At 49.2% G+C, this 19,523-nt stretch overlaps 1 protein-coding gene across 3 annotated transcripts in view; it reads right to left on the reverse strand.

Moving 5' to 3' along the window:
- Sfxn5 (sideroflexin 5) overlaps positions 1 to 19,523 on the reverse strand; it is a 125,317-nt gene that overhangs the window by 26,853 nt on the left and 78,941 nt on the right. For all 3 annotated transcript variants that reach the window (XM_006991546.4, XM_042274502.2, XM_042274503.2), the window contains one exon: positions 17,684 to 17,774. In XM_006991546.4, coding sequence (XP_006991608.1) covers positions 17,684 to 17,774 — 91 coding nt within the window. The remainder of the gene's footprint in view (positions 1 to 17,683; positions 17,775 to 19,523) is intronic.

The raw sequence follows: 19,523 nt of genomic DNA on the forward strand, positions 1-19,523 counted from the left end.
TTGGGGGCGGTAGGTGGGTGGTGGGAAATGTGGGGGGGGGGGTGACAAATGCAGAGCCTGCCTGCTCCACTCCTCCCCCCAAAGCGCCTTGCTGTGTTTAAAGTTTTAATTTTTGCTAATTAATGTCAATTAATTTTGTATAATGAGTGTTTAATTTTGGGGAGTGTGTGAGCCTGGGAGCGACTGCAGTTCTGGGCTGTGAACACTGATTAGCATCAACACCTGCTGCTTCCCCCTCTCCAGTGGGGGGGCACCCGGGTTTGGGGAGCTGGAGGGTGGTGGGGCTCAGTGGGCAAGTGGAGTGGGAGGGAGCCCACAGATGCTCCTGGGACCTGAGCCAATGGCTGGGGAGCCCAGCAGTGCAGGGTGCTCACAGCTGGGGAACGGGGTTCTGCAGGTGAGGGCTGGTGTGGGACCCGGGGGTCCCTGAGCTTCATTCTCCTACTGCAAAAAAGTAGGGAGGTGGAACAAGCCGAGGCGAAGACCAGGAGGCTCTGCAGTCTTTGGAGAGGGAGAGCAGGAGAGCGAACAAGCTCTGAAATGTATTTCGAGCACATATGCTATCTTTGAGCGGCTCCACTGTTGCCACATGATGCTCATCAACGCTCACCGTGGCAGACCTCCTGTGGCAAGGACTCAAGCCTCATGGCTCCTGTCCCCACAACAGACACATTCACCTGTCTAAACAGTGACTTCCAATCAGGGGCAAAGTGGGGAGAGATTTTTTTTTATTATCGTGGTTTGGGGGTTGGGGTGGGGGTGTTATTGGCGCATGGCTGGTAGAGACCGTTGATGCTTTGAAACACAGCTTCTGTGGAATGACACTACAATAAATACACAGAGCATTCCTACAACAAGGTATTACCTGGCCCCAAATGTCAATCATGCACTGACAGAGAAACTCACACCCTGGTCTGTTTGGAGATAGGGTCTCCCTGTGTAGCCCAGGCCATTCTCAAGCTGGCAATTCTCCTGCCTCAGCCTCTCAAGTGCAGTTCCACAATGTCTGAGAACACCTTAACCATATCCGAAGAGAATTAGGAAGGTGAATCTGAGGTAAAGATGGGACAGCAGGGAAGGTCACGGAAGATGGGCATGGTGCCTGAGTTTGGGGACATCTAAGCTTGGAGTTCATTCTTGGCCCTGTTTCTCTCTCTGCTCCGTCCCAAAGGTGAGCTCCTGAAAGAACCAGAATGCCCGGGACCCAAATAGGCCTCTTATGGTGGCCTTGGGAAGCTGCTCCCGGCCTCGATTGGTGACACGCCCTCTAGTGGCCACAGGGATACCCTGCAACCCCTTTGGCCCTTGGGTTGCCAGACCAAGTTCTCAGAAGACATGAGAACATCACTGAGTGGGGTTTTCTGCCCGAGAGGATGGACTCTTACCCTCAAGGATGCCTTTCACCGGTCCCAGCACCACTGTTCCTGTCCGCAAGCAGACAGTGAGCACTGTCCCCCCTGCTGGGCATTCCCAGTACTGCACCTAGGGGCTCCAGAGGATCTCAGGACACAGGCAACACTGACCGCCAGCCTCTGCACTCAGCAGGGAGGCAGGAGGTGGGAAGCAGCTCATATGACTGCAGCCTCTGTTGTGTGTGCTCATACAGTGTAGGAGGGCTGATGAGAGAGGGGAGGCAGGCGTTGGAGGCGGGGATGGGGGTGGGGGGGTGGGGGGGTGGGGGGGGTGGGCCAGCCCCAGGAGCAGGGGTGGCCACTCACTTTCTCGCCAGTTTCCAAATGTGGGTGTAAGGACAGCAGGGCAGAGAAGAACTTTAGTTCAAACACAGAACTCAAGTGAGACCAGACAAACAAACAAACAAACAAATAAATAAATACAGAGTGTGACCAGGAGTGGTGGTGTGGACCTGATGCTAACACTCCAGAGGGAAGCAGAGGCAGGAGGATTGTAAATTCAAAGTCATCCTCAGCTACAAATCGAGTTCCAAGCCAGCCTGGGCTATATGAGGTCCTGTTTCAACCCTCCACCCCAAATCACAAAAGAAAGTGAAGCTCAGCCTCTTTCTGTCCCCTCAGCAAGCCTCTCCAGGGCGCCACTGGGGAACAATGGCCCTGTCATCTAAGCTGTCTGGATGGGAAAAAGAGATGCCCAGTGTCAAAGTCAAAGCAACCACCAGCCCCAACCAGGAACAGCATTCTCTGAGGTGGCTGGCTCTGCAGGCGGCACGTGCCTTACAATCTTTTCTGCTGACCCCGCAGTGGTTGTCTAGTTACAGCCCGCCCTTAGTAATCATCCCCAGTAGTAAGCAAGGACACATGGCCCCTGCAGGGTCTGCACTTTTACCACCTCATCTGGACTGTTTGATTCTGCTATTCCTCCCCCCCCAGACTGTCCCAGAGCTCAGAGCTCTCCTATCCAGAGAGAGAGAGAGAGAGAGAGAGAGAGAGAGAGAGAGAGAGAGAGAGAGAGAGAGAGAATGTGATGCATGGCTCTCCCTTTTGACACACCGACAGATCTACCATCGACAATATCAGCAGGTTAATTAAGCAGTCTATTAGCGATAATGTTATAAAAACTGGCACATTTTCAACTCAGATCGACACCATTCAAGACTCATGCATGACTGACATTGGAGCAGCAATGCTGGGAGACATCCTGAAATGGGGGGAGGGCAAAAACGCGCTCCTGACGGCCACAGATGTTCTTGCACGGACCCACTGCCATGCAAAACCATGCAGATGGGGAGAGCTGATGAAGCAGCGTGCAGAGCAAGGAGACAGCGTGAGAAACAGCGAGAGCCGTGGAAACGTGTGAGGGACGCTCTCGGGAGCCCACCTCTGAACCCACCCGCCCGGGACAGACAAGAGGTCAGTGGGGCTCGGGCAAGCAGCACACACCTGCGTGAGGAACTGACCGTTGGGAAGGCACCAACCCACCCAGGAGGAGGACTTCCAGACACATGCAGGAAGACTCATAGGCTATGGACTTGGGGAAGGTGAGATCCCGTGACTCCTCAACTCTGATATGCATTTTCCACATCTTAATATGCTAAGAATTGTGATGTGTGGGGCTGAGAAGACAGTGCAGTTGGTAATATCCTTGCTGTGCAAGTACAAGGGCCTGAGTTCAACCCCCAGAACCCAGGGAAAAAGCTAGGTAGGGTGGTGGTACATGCCTGAAATCCCAGTGCTGGGGAGGTGGAGACCGGAGGATGCCCAAGGAAGGCTGGCTGGCCAGCCTCACTCACCTAATAGGCAAATACTACGTGTCAGTGAGAGACTCTGATTCAAAATACAAAGTGTGAGCTTGTGAGATGGCTCAGTGGGACTGAGGAAAGGAACTTGCCACCAAAGCTGACAACCTGAATTTAGTCCCTGGAGCCTTCGTGGCAGAAAGGGAGAGCCAACTCCTACAAGTTCTCCTCTGACCTCCACACGGGTGCTGTGGAACAAGAGTGTACAACATGAATGCACACACACACAATCATAATGACTGTCAGGGTGCAGGGGAATACCTGCTACCCAACACAATTGACAAGACCCACGTGAATTTAACCACGGGTAGGAAGATCGTTTCATTCAGCTGTCACCTCAGCCGACCACAGCCATCCACACAGAACTTGCGCTCAAACTTAGATTCCTAATTGTTGCCTGAAACATCTTTTTTAAAACTTACACTATAATGGTGCACGGACACGAAAAGTTATTGTACATGCAGAAGATCGTCTGCCAGATACCAGGCAATGCAATTAAAGGCAGTAGAAATTGCCAAACCATAGATAGCTACCCTAAAGAAATGCTTGCCCATATGCACAAAGAGACATTTACAAGGATGTTAATTATAGCGCTGTTTGTAAGGAGCAAATAATTAGAAACAAGCTAAATGTCCACCATTAGGGAACTCACACTGGACGCCCTCCAAAACAAATCACAACACAAAGAATGCTATTGAGAGCAGACAGGTGACTGTGTCAAGCCCTGTCATTGACAGAGCCAAGTGCATGTGTACATAAATTTATAGATAATGTTTTGGAAGGCACCTGTCTCCCAGAGCTGCCCATGGAGGAAAGAATGCAATTTGAGACTTAGGAAGCCTGTTTCGAGAGATTTCTATATTTTCTTCACTAAATGTTTCTATATTATTTAAATTTTACAATGGAATGCAATCGTGGTTTATTTACCTAAAAAGCCATCTTTGAGATATAGAAGTCTCAAGTCGGGTAGTGGTGGCGCACGCCTTTAATCCCAGCACTTGGGAGGCAGAGGCAGGTGGATCTCTGTGAGTTTGAGGCCACCCTGGTCTACAGAGCAGCCAGAGCTGTTACACAGAGAAACTCTGTCTAAAAAAAAAAAAAAGAAAGAAAGAAAGAAAGAAAGAAAGAAATATAAAAGTCTCCAGGTGTAGTGGTGTATGCTTTAATCCTAGCACTTAGGAGGCAGAGGCAGAGGCAGAGGCAGGAGGACCTCTATGAGCTTCAGGCCAACCTGGTCTCTGTAATGAGTTCTGGGCTAGCCAGGGCTACATAGTGAAACCCTATCACACAAAGAAAAACAGGAAAAAAAATTAATTAAAAATTTTTAATTAAAAAAAGGAAATATGGAAGTTGAGAAGCTGGGGAAATATACTGATTAAATATGATAGACAAACTTATATGAAGCCATGGAGGGTGAAGGTGACTGACTCCCAAGGAGCTATTTCACCCTCAAAAATTAACCCAGAGACTTCCCTTGCCAGTGATTAGAAAGAGACCTGTGACCCCAACCCTATCTAGGGAGGAATGTCTTTGGGGGTGCTGTGAAGGACTGCTCCCATCTGAGGAGTAACAGACAAGAGTCAGAACCCCTTAGTCTCTGGGCACAGTCAGGTTTGGATGCAATGCCTAGAGCTGCTGCTGCAGCCACCTTGATGACGAGAGGTCTAGTCTGCAGAAAAAGCCCACTGGACAGCTGCAGAGATGACATGAAGGACAGCAGGACTTGGGTGTCGTAACTGAGACTCTGAAAAGTGGTAAGCTCTTGATTATTTAAGCCACTTTGTTGATTTTGGCCCCAAATATCCATACAGAATAAAGAGCTTTAAAAATTATTAAGAAAAGGAGCTGGAGATATACTCAGCTGTCCAACTGTTTGTCTTGTAGGACCCAAGTTCCAGCCCAGAACGCACGTAAAAAGTGGAGCATAAGGGCTTTGAACTTGTAACCTCAGCGCCGAGGACACAGAAGCCAGTGGATGCGGGGACTTGCCACCCAGCTCGCTAGGTAGCCATCTTGGTGAATTCTAGGCCAGTGAGATACTCATCTCAAAAGAAAAAAAAAAGAGGGGTGCTAGAGAGATGGCTCAGCGGTTAAGAGCACTGACCACTCTTCCAGAGGATCCGGGTTCAATTCCCAGCACCCACATGGCAGCTCACAACTGTCTGCAATTCCAGTTCCAAGGGACCTGACACCCATGGGAAAACACCAATGCACATAAAATAAGATTTTTTTAAAAAAAGAATTTTGCACTTGCAGAGGACCTGGGTTCAGTTCCAGCACGCACATTTGGTTAGCTTACGAGCCTGTTACTCCAGCTCCGGCAGATCCGACTCGCCCTCACCCCTGCCAGCACTGCAACACACACACACACACACACACACACACACACACACACACACACACACACTGTACACACACACACACACACACACACACACACACACACACACACACACACACACACTGTCTTCGGGTTTCTATTGCTGTGAAGAGACACCATGACCAAGGCAACTCTCGTAAAAGAAAACATTTAATCGGGGGCTTGCTACCATTTGAGAGTGTTAGTCCATCATCAGCATGGGGAGCAGGGCTGCACACAGGCAGGCGCTGGAGCAGTGGCTGAGAGCTACATCCAGATCCACAGGCAGCAGGCAGGGAAAGAGAGACACTGGGCCTGGCATGGACTTCTGAAACCTCAAAGCCCACCCCCACAGTGACACGCCTACTCCAACAAGGCCACACCTACTCCAACAAGGCCACACCTTCTCCAACAAGGCCACACCTCCTAATCCTTCATAACATGTTCATAAATTTGGGACCAAGCATGCCCATATATGAGCCTATGGGGGCCATTCTTTTTCAAACCAACACACACACACACACACACACACACACACACACACACACACACAATTATACAAAGAAAGAGGTGGATGGTACCCAAGGAAGGTTGACCTCTGGCCTCTACATGCACACATGTACACACACACACACACACACACACACACACACACACACACACATTAAGAAAAAGACCCAGTGATCAAAATCACAGAAAATGTAAGACTCAGAGTTTTATGAAATGAAATATAAAAAAACCTGATAAACATGAACTCAATCTTATGAATAGTCAAAGACAGACTTCTGAATCTAAGAAAAAAATCAATTTGCAAGAGCTCTTTATATTTTGGAAACTAATCCTCATTGGTCAAATGGTTTGCAAATGGCTGCTGCTGGACTGTGGCCTGATCCTCCCACTTTGTGGATGGTATCGTCTGTCACACAGTTTAATATGTCCTCAAATAAGCAATCCTTCCCTCCTCCCAGCACTTCTGGGTCATTAAGAAACTCTGCCACGGTTCATCTATATTTCCTCAAAAAAAAAATTAAAATGTTTACTTTTCACATTTAGGTCTTTAATCTGCCTTGGAATGTACTTTTCTTTATGAAGCTCAGATCACCTCAGGGCTTCTATCTGAAGACCCAAATGTTGAATAAAGTTAAGAAAATTCTCAACTATATCAGGAATTAAGAGGAAAAATAAGTCAGTGAAAATGAGAAACAGCAGCTGGGCATGAGAACATAACCTTAGCATCAGGAGACAGAGGCAGGAAGATCAACCCAAGCGCAGCCTGGGCCACACAGCTTAACACTAAAAACCGAGGATGGGCTGGGGGAAGGTTCAGGGGTTCAGGACACTTTCTGCTTTTACACAGGACCCAAATTTGGTTCCAAGCATCTATGTCAGATGCCTCACAACTGGCTCAAACTCTAGGGCATCCAACACTCACTTCTGGCCTCTGCAGATGCCTGCACACATGTACACACACACACACACACACACACACACACACGCTTAAAAATAAAGAGTAAATCTTAAAAACCGAAGTGTGCATGTACATGTGCATTTGAGAAGAGACTATTTTAGATGGACACAAAATTTAAAAGGGTGATAATACTGAAGTTGGGAGATATTCAAGAGGACACAGGACTGGGAGATAGAAATCCAGACCTTGCGGATCTGAAAAGCTGCCTTCTGTCTGGCGAGAGCCTACAGGACCAGAAATGCACTCTAACACACTCCTCCCTTTCCAGCTGCAGCCACTGGATTCTCAGGACAGCCATGCTGCTGAGATATGGTCTGAGGCAGGACTCAGATCTATGTCTCTGTTCTCAAGCTCCCTGGGCAGACATACAGATAAGGTTTTTTAAAAAAAGCCCATCCCTGTCACATGGACGTGTGTTCATGGGAGCGTGTGCACAGCTGTAGAAAGAGAAACAGTCCCAAATTATCGACTGTGGACAGTCACACTGTAGACCCCAGATGTGTGTGTGTATTAACACAGAAAAAAAACAACTCAAAACCATAATAAAAAGCAAGCTTCTGAAAGACAAGCCTAGGAGGTGGCAAGATGGCTCAGAGGGTAAAGGCCTTCATTACCAAGCCAGACCACCTGAGTTCAATTCCTGGGACCCACATAGTGAAAGGAGAGAACCAATGCCTGAAAGTTGTCTACTAGCCTGTGAGCATGTGTACACAGTCGCATACACACACACACACACACACACACACACACACACACACACACACACACACAGCAAAACAGAGAGAGGGACTAAAACAAACAAACAAACAAAAGACATGAATGAGAATGGCCCTCACAGGCTCATATGATGGAATACTTGGTTCCCAGTTAGTAGAACTGTTTGGGAAGGATTAGGAGGTGTGGCCTTATTGGAGGAGGCACACCATGGGTGGGCTTTGAGGTGCCATTCCCAGTGTTCTCCGTTTCTTGCTTGCTGCTTGGGATGTGACTTTTTGGCTGCTCCTACTACCATGCCTTTGCTGTCATCGTGGATAACCCTCTGAAAACACTTTCTTTTATAAGTTGTCTTGGTTGTGGTGCTTTATCACAGTAATGGGAAAGTAATTAACACAAACACACTGTGGTACAGTTCACATCAAAATTTTAAAATGCACAAACAGGGACTGGGGATGGTTCAGTCAATAATGCATCTGTTGCATAAGTGTGAGAATCTGAGTTTGGTTCCCCAGAACCCATGTTAAAAAAAAAAAAAAAAGCCATATGTGGTTATTTGTGCTATAACCCCAGCCCTGAGAAGGCAGGGACAGAAGGACCCCTGGAACTCCCTGGACAGCATACATACAATCCAAATGTGTGCATGATGCACGTGCACACACACAATTCATAAACAGTAGACGTGATCATTTCTGGAGCATATGCCTATCTCAGGATCTAGAAATATGAATGAGCAGGGCCTATGAGGGCAGGCCAGCAGTTTCTTTGGAGACATCACCATCAAGAAGGTGGAGGACACAAGGGCTTTGAGTGTATCTAATCTTTTCTGTTACTTCAATTAATTTTCTTTGTATTTGAAATATTTCACAATTTATTATACATTAATTCACTTACTTTTAATTTTTTGAGACAGAGTCTTGCTATATAACCTAGGATGTCCTAGAATTTGAACTGTAGTCCAGGCTGGCCTTTGACTCATGATCCTCTTGGCTTTGCCAAGCTAGGATTATAGGTGTGGGCTATGATGCCTAGCTACAGTATTTCAAAATTGAAAAAAAGAAAAAAAAACTGTCATGGAAAGAATCACTGTGGCTAGATCCTATTGAAAAGGGGCAAGTTAGAATTTTATGACTTTCATGGAAAGATTTCCAAAGTTTCCCAGGTATAGTGATATATTCCTAAATTCCCAGCACTTGGGAGTCAAAGGCATCAGAAAGTTCTAGGTTCTTCCTATTTTAATAGTGAGTTCAAGGCATGCATGGACTGTGAGAGACCCTGACTCAAAAAAACCAAAACAACAACAACAACAACAAAAAAAAATCCAGCCCAAGTCTATTGTGAGGATAGTATGTTTACTTGATCCCATTGAACTTGTTTATATTTAAATGAATACAATAAACAAGCAGGCATTCATACACCTTTGCTGTCACTTTTGTTTTGAGACAATCTCATGTAGCCCAGGCTGGCTTATTTTGTAGCCAAGCAACAGAAAGCAGCTACCATTTTTAGCTCCAGACAAACTTGGTCAAAGTTCTTCCAAACTCCACTTCCTCACCTTCAAGGAGGGTCAGGCAAACTTGCTTCTGTCCTCTTCCCCTCCACAATCACTTCAGGGGGTAATGTAGCCCACATGCTGTCCATGAGTCATGGGTTCATTTTGTCTTACAGTTCCAGGGGATACAGTCCATCATGGCAGTTACCGCATGATGGCAGGAGCAAAAGGAAGCTGGTTACTTTGTATCCACAGTCAGAAACCAAAGAGCAATGAATGCTGGATACTCTGCTCCCTTTCTCATTGTGTACAGCTATGGTGCTGCACTGCTCATACATAGGGTGGATTTTCCCACCTCAATTAATTAACCTAATCGAGATCATCCCTCCCAGGCATGGCCAGAGGCTTGTCTCTCTGGTGACTCTAGGTCCTGTTGGACCGACAAACATTATTGACCATCACAGCATGGTGAATAGTTCAAACTGCACAAAAGGGTGGATAATCAAACAGGAGTGAGTCTTCTCTCACACTGGCCCTGAGCCTCATCCCCTCTTCAGAGGCAACTCCTATAGCCAGGTTCTCAGGCCAAGCAGCAGAGACCTGCACATTTACAGGCACACACATACACACGTCACAACACGGACAAACGCACACGCTCTCTCGTCAACCTCAGAACACAGCCCCTCTGTCTTTGGGGGAACACTGCTCACCAAACAGGCACACTGTCCTTAATATTTGCTTACTTTCACAGGATGACCCAGTACTGCATCTGAGAGGCAGCTCTAAATGGCCCAGATTTTCTTTTAAATCGCTTGAGAATCAGGGGAGAGTTTCGCAGCCCGTACTGAAGCATGACCAACTTGGGACTGGAAATTTCTAAACTGGAAAAAAAAAATCAGCTTGTACATTCTAGGTATAGCTAACTCTGAAGCTTGTCATCTCTGTCTATAAGATCCTGCGAAGGTAGCTGGGCAGACAGTTCAGTAGCGCCCTTGCTGCAGAAGCACAAGGCCCTAACCTCAATCCCTGGTTTCCAGGGAAAAGGTGGGTGTGACAGTGTGCACCTGTAATTCCAGGGCTGGAGGGGTGGAGACAGGATTTCACCTCAAGGCCCTTAGCCAAGTCAGGTCGTGGCACCTTGACATTTGTGTAACTACGTAATGTGTGTTCGTGTGTGTATGGGTGCACATGTATGTATGCTTGAGGCCAGAGGATGACCTCAGGAGCCACCCTGGGAAACTCCAACCACCTCCTTTGAGACAGGAACTCTCTTTGTCCTGGAAGTCACTGGGTAGGCAAGGCTGCCTGGCCAGCCTCCTGCCTCTGCCTTTCCAGTGCTGGGATTGGAGGCACACGCTGCCATGCCTAGAGTTTTTACATGGGTTCTGGGGGTTGGATTTCAGGTCTTTGTGCTTGCAAGGCAAGCAACTGAGCCATCTACCCAGCCCCTCCAATTTTCACATTGTTGTTGTTGTTGAGATAGGGTCTCACTATGTAGCTCTGGCTGTCCTAGAACTCACTATGTAGACCAAGCTGGCCTCAAACTCCCAGGGATCTGCCTGTCTTTGCCTCCCAAGTGTTGGGATTAAAGGAGTGTGCCACCATGCCAGGCCTCCCATCCAGTGTTTAACAGCATGCATAACATCAACCCCCTGCTGGTCTTTTCAGATCTTATGCCCTTGTCCCAAGAGTTTACAGCCCTTTCTCTATTACTGACCCTGTCCCTCGAATGGGAGCCACAGGCTTCCTCTATTCAGGCAGTCAATAGATGAACTCAAGAGGAAAGACTGTAGATTGCACTCAGCCCCTTGCTTTGGTTTTTTGATATAGCATTTCCTGCCATCCAAGCTGACCTTAAATTCACTATGTAGCCAAGGATATGCTTGAACTTGGATCCTTCTCTGTCTCTTCCTAGGTGCTGGGATTATAAGCATGTGCCACCATCTTTGGTTCTTGCCACCTTGGTCAGGGCAATGGGGGTCAGATGGAGGGCTAATGTGTACTGAGGACTCATAAGGTTCTGTAGGTTGGTGTAATACCTGTGAATGCTTACATGTGATCCCAGGATCCCATTTGAAAGATGTAGTGCCCATGGAGCAGAAAGACTTGAGTATATGCCTGGGATAAGCTTCTGAGGAATGGCCTACTGATCATCTACCTGGGGCCTACCGACTAAAAGAATGGACCAGGATACAAAAAAAAAAAACAGACTCTAGTCACCTAGTGACTGGACCCAAACCTTCTGCACCAAAAGCACTTGCTTGAGCATTAACAAACCCACATGAAACTGGCATGCTAATGTTCACGTCAACATGCCTGGATTTGGGATCACCATGGAGACGCACCTCTGGATGTGTCTATGAGGGTATTTTCAGAGAGGTTCAACTGAGAAGGGAGGACCCACCTTCAATGTGGGCAGCATCATGCCATGGGCTGCAGTTTGGGGCTGAACAGAAAAGAGAAAGTCTAGAGTTGGGGGCGTGGCTCAGCAGCTAAAGTGCTTGCCAGGCAAATAGGACTGGAGTTTGGATCCCCAAAACCATGTCAGTTCTGGGTGGGTGCGGCGACCCACCTGTAATTCCAGCCTCCAAAGGTAAAGACAGGGGATCCCCAGAGGAAGCCACCTAGCAGGACTAGCCACATCACAGCAGATTGACTCTGCTGTCTTGTTGAATAAGGTGAGAGGAACCAAGGATGATTCGTAGCATCAACCTCAGGCCTCCATATGTACATACATACACATATACATGCACACTCACATGTGCCCATACATGCAAAAACATGCCTATGAACACACATGAAAATGGGTGTGTCAACTTGAACACTAACATTCATCTTCCTCTCTCTCTCTCTCTCTCTCTCTCTCTCTCTCTCTCTCTCTCTCTCTCTCTCTCTCTCTCTCTCTGCTTCCTGACCGTAGGCTCAATGTCACCAGCCATCCCAGGCTCTTGCTGCTATGATTTATGATTCACTGCTATGGTGTATTCTTTCTTAGACTGTGAGACAAAAGGAATATTTTCTCCCTTAAGTTTCTTCTCTGCGGGTATTTGGTCGCAGTAACGAGAAAGTAGCTAATATGCACCCTGATTATATGCTGGGCTGAGGGGGCTGAGGAATGGTACCCGAGACATCCACATACTCTGACAAGGGAAGCAAACTTGAACTTCAGCAGCCTGCCTTGGACAGACACAGAGTACTTGGCAGCCAGGTGGAGGGCTGAGGCACGGGGAAGAGTGGGCATCTGGGTCAGCACAGCCATGTGCCTGAAGCTCAGCACAGGGTAGAGCTGCAGTAGGCCCAGGTGAGAGCAAGCACAGAACAGGCCCAAGCAGGCTCTACCACCCTCCAGAGGCGCCTCAAAGGGACGCGGGTGCTTCCTGAAGCACCACTGACCCCAAGGGGGACACCTGTCACAGGGCCCAGGACACAGCTGCCTTCTGACTCACAGGAGCCGAGTAATGGGAAGTTACACTTTCATGGGGGGATCTGAGGCTCAGGCAGCACTGACCAGCTACCTCCTGGGGTACATCAAAGGGGGAGTCAATGTCATGGAGACTTCTGTGGCCTGAGGCACGGAGAGACCACAAAGGAGCAGATCTAAGGCTCACTGGGTATGAAGAATGAGCAGACACTCCCCCACACCTAGACGTTCCAAAAGCCTAAGCAATAGCTCCCTAGGGAACACAGAAAAAAACAATTTTAATGGCAGTGGAACACTTTTTGACAACTCATGAAAGGGACCCTTAGGAAGGACCTAGCAGACTTTCTAGCCAAGGATGGGATTTCTGGTCTATGAAAGATTTATTATCCTATGGACCCTGATTCTCGGCTCGACAGGATCTAGGATCACCTAGGAGACTGATATATGAGGGGTTTCTATATTGGGTCTACTGAGGTGGGAAAACTCACCCTGAATGTGGGCAGCAGCAGCCCATGGGCTGCGTTCCAGGACTGAATGAAAAGGAGAAAGGGAGCTGAGCATCAGCATTCACACCCCTCTGCTTGCTCACCACATTTACGAAGGGACTCAAGCTCCAGCCATGACGTCTTGCCATGACGGACTATACTGTCTAACTAACAAACTGTAGAGAAATGGACCCTGCCCTTCCTTAAGGTGTTTTTGTCATAGCATGAGAACAGTAACTGATACAGAGGCTCGAGCTCAGGGGTGCACAGAGCTCAGACAAGGTCTTCATTACCCAAGAGCACTTGCTGCTGTTTCCTTCTCCTTGGGTACAGTCAGGCAGACGTGGAGCCGGGGCACCAGCTCTTACCAGATGCACTGAGGTGGCTGACTACAGTTATTGCCACGTCTCTAGAGGCCCTGCTCCACCCACCCCTGACCACAGGCATGCCTGTTTTCTCACAGTTTCTATCATGAGACCTACACCCAGTGTTGTCTCCCTGCACACTTCCTCCAAGGCCTCACAGAGAGGCCTCTCTAGGACCTGCTCCTGCAGAGTGAGGCCCAGCTCTGGAGACCAGCGGCTGCACCCAGGGGTGTGTATTTCTCCAGCATCTCCTCTGCTGACCTTTAATGGTGGCACTGTTTGCCCAGCTTCCCAAACCATTAACTTCCACCTCCCGGCAGCCACACATCAATTAACGGAGGGCCTGCTCCAAGCTGGAGCTCCTGAGCACAATTAAGCGTGACAGTCCACAAATAAGAAAGAACTGGAGAATTAATTAAGGTCTAAACAAATTAATTACCAGTCCCCAATCGATTCTGATGCCAGCACACACGCTCCCAGGCTCACCTTCTTTCCTACCATCTCCATGTATAAATAGAAACCAAGATCTCCCACATGACTGCTGTTCTAGACCAGGGCAGGGTATTGTGGGTGCAGAAAGCCTCCCTCAGAGAAAGAGCAGTGGCTCCAGGGCTTGCTTCCTGTGTACTCGGCACTCACATGCACACAAGTGCTCACACAATCCTAGACGAAAAGGCAGGGGCAATCTTGGAGACGGAATGCTCACTGCAAGACACTGCCTAGCCTGGCTACTCCCAGGACACACATCTAAGTTTCTCAGCTCCAAAGGACAAGACTGAGCAGCCCTGGGTGAGGTTGGGAGGCCTCAGCTCTGGGTGCAAGGTGTAGTTCCCAGTTGGAATTTGTATATTCTTTTGTAAAATGAGGTGGTAAGCTCTGCCTTAGATCCCCTCCCAGCACTGAATGAGACATAACAGAGGGCAAAAGGCAGGAGAACTGGGTGGCCTTCTGGGCTCTGCAAACCTAGTACAGGCCTGTGACGTTATTGAGGTAGTCCCAGGACAGAGCAGCCGACTTGGACAAAGGGAACAAGCCTTCCGAGCTGGGGTGCGGAGGGTGAGTACTTTGGGCTCTGGGTAGTGCAGAGGCCCCAGAGAGGCCTAGATACCTAGATTCTCAGCTGGACAGGCATTTAGAGGAGCAAGCTGGAGAAGTGGGGAGCATAACCATTCCAGAGTTTCCCTGTTTGCCTAGGAAGAGGGGGATGGTTGTGGTCTTTTCAGGACCCCCATCACTTACAAACCCTCTCCCATCCCACTGCTTCCTGTGACAGAGTCCTCCCACCGTCCTGGTACCCTACAGGGCAAGTGGCCTTTTACATGGTGAAGCAGGCTCTGAGCAAGTTTCTCTGAGGCTGACAGTGGCTAGCCAGCCTGCTGCAGAGGGCAAGGGCCAAGCGACTTTGAGATGCTCCGTCCTGGCCAGGGCACGGAGGGACATGGTACAGAGAGACAAGCGCAGGGAGCAGATGATGGCCTGGATCTCACATGACACCGTGGCAATCACTCACCAGAGTGACGAACAGAAGCCTCTTTGCAGATGAGCCTGCTTCTCCCAAGGCCCTGGGAGTGAGGACGACCAAGTTGCAAAGCACAGTGGGTACGACCGGCTATGGGTATAGGGGCCTCAAGCTGCCTGTCAGAAGCTAGACTTGGGTAGGAGGCTGAAGGCTGTCCCGAGGAGGAGATGGGAGGGGAATCAGGCTAAGGCTGAGAGGAGCAGGTCAGAGAGTCTCAGAACAGAGGAAAGGCCTCTCCTCCTGAGGGAGTCCCAGAGAGGTGAAGACCAGCTCAAGGTCACACAGCACAGTGCGGGCTGGACAGGGCTGGAACAAGCCACTGGCAAAGTTCTTATCTGAAGCATGCCCTCCCATCCCCCAAGTCCCAATTACATCTCGATGGCGCCTCAGAGCCAGTCTAGGCTGCCGCCGGCCCTCCAGCCCCGGTGGCTGTAAGCCCAGCCACTGAGTAGCCACGTTCCTTGCTCAATTAGACCCCATGACGAAGTCAGCTTTAAAGAGTTATTCCATTAATGGCCCACGGCAGAAATAGCTAAGAGTTCATTACAAGTGTGGAGTTGCTATAGCAATTATCTGGGTTGGCTAGGCTCCACTGGGTGGTTGGTTCTGGGAGTTTATTAGCCGCCGGGCATGGAGCCGGTGAGGTCGCCCTATTCTGTAGGTGCTCCACAGCGAGTTCCTGTCAATGGAGTCTGGTCTGTGGTCTCACATGCAGCTCTGGGCCATAGATGAAGAGTACCAAGCCTACATATTACATACAGGAAGCTGAGGCCTGAGGGGAAGGTCAGGTCATGGCTGTGAGCTGCGGGGGGTGGGGGTGGGAACGGACGGACGGACAGATGGATGGACTCAACCTTTAGAGTGAGCACTGACATTAGAAGGTTACAGTACCTTCAGGCCCTGAGCTGGGCTAGTCCCCCCCTCCACCTTTGTCCTCTGACAAAGAAAGGAACTCTGACTTAGGGTTCTAGTACTCACGTATACTCCTTTGAACAACAAATGCTGAACTGCTTTTTGCTGTGTCTACAGCTATTTCTTTTTGTTTTTGTTTGTTTGAGACAGGGTTTCTCTGTGTAGCTCTGGCTGTCCTGGAACTCACTCTGTAGACCAGGCTGACCTTGAACTCACAGAGATCTATAGCTATTTCTAAAAAAAAAAAAAAAAAACTTCTTTGCACAGGGGTCTCCTTTCCTGAATCTGGGAGCTGCTTCCTGAGAGTCAGGCCAAGCTTTGCAGCACCCTAAGGATCCAGCAGAAACTGGACTGCCCTGCGGCCAGGGACCCCCTGACGGTCAGGTGAAGACTAAATGATCCTCTCAGATTGATATTTCAAAGGATTTATAAAGAAATTAAAACAAGTTACCAAAAATTTTTGATTGTGATTTAGTAATAGATGTAGCTTTAAATGTATTTACTTGGCGGGGGCATGTGTGAGCATCAGAGGACAACTTTCCAGGATCAGTTCTCTCTTTCCACCATGTGGGTCTTAGGAATTGAACTCAGGTTGATATCTGTAGCCCAGGCTAGCCTCAAGCTCACTATATAGCTAAGGATGATCTTAAACTTCTCATCCTCCTGTCTACACCTCCCATGAGCTGGTAGTACAAATGTTCACTTGCAAGGTCAGCTAATCAATATGCCTATTTCCTGATGAAAAAGTAGGATATAGCAGTTGAAGTATCACATATGATTACTTGGGTGTGCCCTGCATAGAAACAATATTTCCAGGCCTCTGAGTGACATCTGCAATATCGCATGGAGTGCCTTGGGTTTCCTGCTGACAAAGTCCCACATCCTGGTTTTTACTATTTGCTAGGCATACTCATGATAGAAAGAATGTAAACTTTTTTGTTAGAGTTTGGTGTGAATACTTTTCATAGGGCACAGGATCCATGGTGTTCTGTCGGCTGATCGTCATGAGCCTGGAGATCCAGGTTAGGAATCTCCCTGTGCTGGGGAGGAAGTGTGGCTTAGCTGAGATAGTGCTTGCCTGGCATGCAGGATGCCCTGGATTAGATCAACAGCACCTGATAAACCAAGAGTTTGTTAATGCACACTTGTAATCCCAGCACTGGGGAGGTAGAGGCAAGAGGACCAGAAGTTCAAGGTCATGCTCCATTACATAGCAAGTTTGAGGCCACTCTGAGATACATGAGACCCTGTCTCAAAACAAATGAGCAAACAAACAACCTCTGTGCTAAGTCTCCCAGGAGTCTGAGGCTAGCCTGCACTACATAGTGAGTGCCAAGCCAGCCTAAGCTACAGACTGAGACTTTGTCCAAAACAAACATAGAGTGTGTGAGTGGGGGGGGGGTGGAGTTCAGTTGGTAGAATGCTTGCCTTGGGTGCACGAAGTCCCAGGTTCCATCCCCAACACCACAAAACAAAACAAACACACAAGAATTTCGACTAAGACTGCAGGTCATACGCTGAGCAGGTGGGTCCTGCATTTCTATCTGTGGGAATTTTGGTCTAGATCTCCTGGCCATAAGTCTGTAGGCATCAGGGAGATAGGACGTGGAAGGGCCACCATTCACCCAGGTGCTTAGAAGTCCCACAGACCCCCACCATGCAACACACACACACACACACACACACACACACACACACACACACACACACACACACCCATCTGTGTGCAGATCTTACCTACTGCAGGGAACGGCACGAATCTCTGCACAAGAAGGCGAGTGGCCGGGGTGAACTTGTTGGCTTTCTGAACCAGCACATTAAGGCCCACCTTGGGAAGGAAAGAAAACAGAAGAAGATGCATGATGTTGCAGGGGCTCATGGGAGGGAGGAGCAGAGCTGGAGGGACAGACAGCAGGAGGGGGTCCTTCCAATCGCCCTCACACCCCACCCCCAGGTGCAGCCCCTCTGAGGTCGACTGGGTCTTCTGGCCTCTAGCCTTGGCTGACCTGGTCCCTAGGTCTGGGGTGACCCACCCACCTCAGGCCACATCTGTTCCCTCGGGACCAGCTCGGAAGTCTACCGCCTCTGTCACTTACTAGCCGTGGGACCTTATGCAGGTGACTCATTATCCTTTCTCTACTTCACTGCCTGGTGGTAGAAAAAGCACAGTTATTTCTACCACATTCAGGGGTTGTGGTAAGAGCGTACATCAAAGGAATGAGCTTGACACACGAGAGGGTCAGGAAGTGCGGGCATGTGACATGTCACCTCTCTCCCAGGCTGGCAGACCTTTGATCCTGTTTCCCTCGTACCTCTCTCCAAGCACTTAGTCCTCCGCTGGTCAGTGTGGTCCCTGACCCTGGCCCTGTGGGAGGGAAGGACTGCGGGCCTTTTCTACGTACACGCAGCACTAAATGCTGTATCTAGCAGCCCTGAGCACATGCTCAATGAGCTAGTGGTTGGGGAAGAGGTACAGGCAGACAACTAGGTGGAGAGCTCCGCACAGCTGAGAGGGGACTTCTCTAGGGGACAGGAAGGTGGATTTGGCCACCAGAGGACCCATCTAGGGGAAGCTAGATGAGTAGCAGGTATGGAAAGACAGCAGATATGACCCACACACAAGTCTTGGTACCCCAGACTGAGGCCCAGCCAACCCTGCCCTGATGGTCCATCCTATGAAAAGGAGGCGGTGAGGGTCTTGGCAAGATCTGGCCTGTATTCAGCTCTGGACTCCTGGTGGCTTTGCAGGCTATCCTGTGCTCTTACCCTGGCTCTGGACTCAGCCTTTTTGTTTGTCGGGGTTTGGGGACACCTCGAGGAGGCTGAGTGCCTGCAGTAGAGCAGGAATAGATGGGCTCAGGCTCTAGTGCAGGGGCATGGGACAAGGGTGTGCCAGCTAACCATCCCCTGGGCAGCCAGCCACTTCTACCTGGGCTGCCAGTGCTGCATGTATATCCTAACGGTCATGCGACCTTCAGAGCCCTATTCGTGTCCTCACTGCTTGCTTGAGGGCCAGCTGAGTGGCGGGAACTGACAGTTTACCCATATTTCAATGATACAGCAGGGCCTTTCTGAATGCCACTGGCCCATCCACGGTACCGCTGCTCAGATGGAGCTCACCAAGTCCACGGATCCCTAGCTCTCAGCAATGAGTGTCTCAGAAATGGCCTTTTGAGCCTCACCAAAAAAGTACAGAGGGAATGCGTGAAGGGCAGAGCCCATGCTGCAGATGAAGAGGAAGTGGAGTGGATTGCCTTGGAGATCTCCTTTGTGCTGTCAGCACGTTTACTTGCAAGAACTTTTTATTTTCGAGGTGCAAGGGGATGAACCCAGGACACCTGGCATCTGGGCAAGCGTTCTACCACAGACCTACACCCCAGCTATCACATGCAATGGCTTAGCAAAATATTTTCACCAAGAAGAGGCAGGCTCAGAGAGGATTAGTGACTTTACCAACGACAGACAGCTATGTCGTGACAGGTAAGGCTGGGATTTGAACCCAGGGCCTGCCGATTCCAAAGATCCACCCCTGCTTTCCAACTGGCCTCCATGATAGTTAGCGCCATTACCTTGGCAG

The sequence above is a fragment of the Peromyscus maniculatus genome, chromosome 3 (genome assembly GCF_049852395.1).
Source record: "Peromyscus maniculatus bairdii isolate BWxNUB_F1_BW_parent chromosome 3, HU_Pman_BW_mat_3.1, whole genome shotgun sequence".
NCBI lineage: Eukaryota > Metazoa > Chordata > Mammalia > Rodentia > Cricetidae > Peromyscus > Peromyscus maniculatus.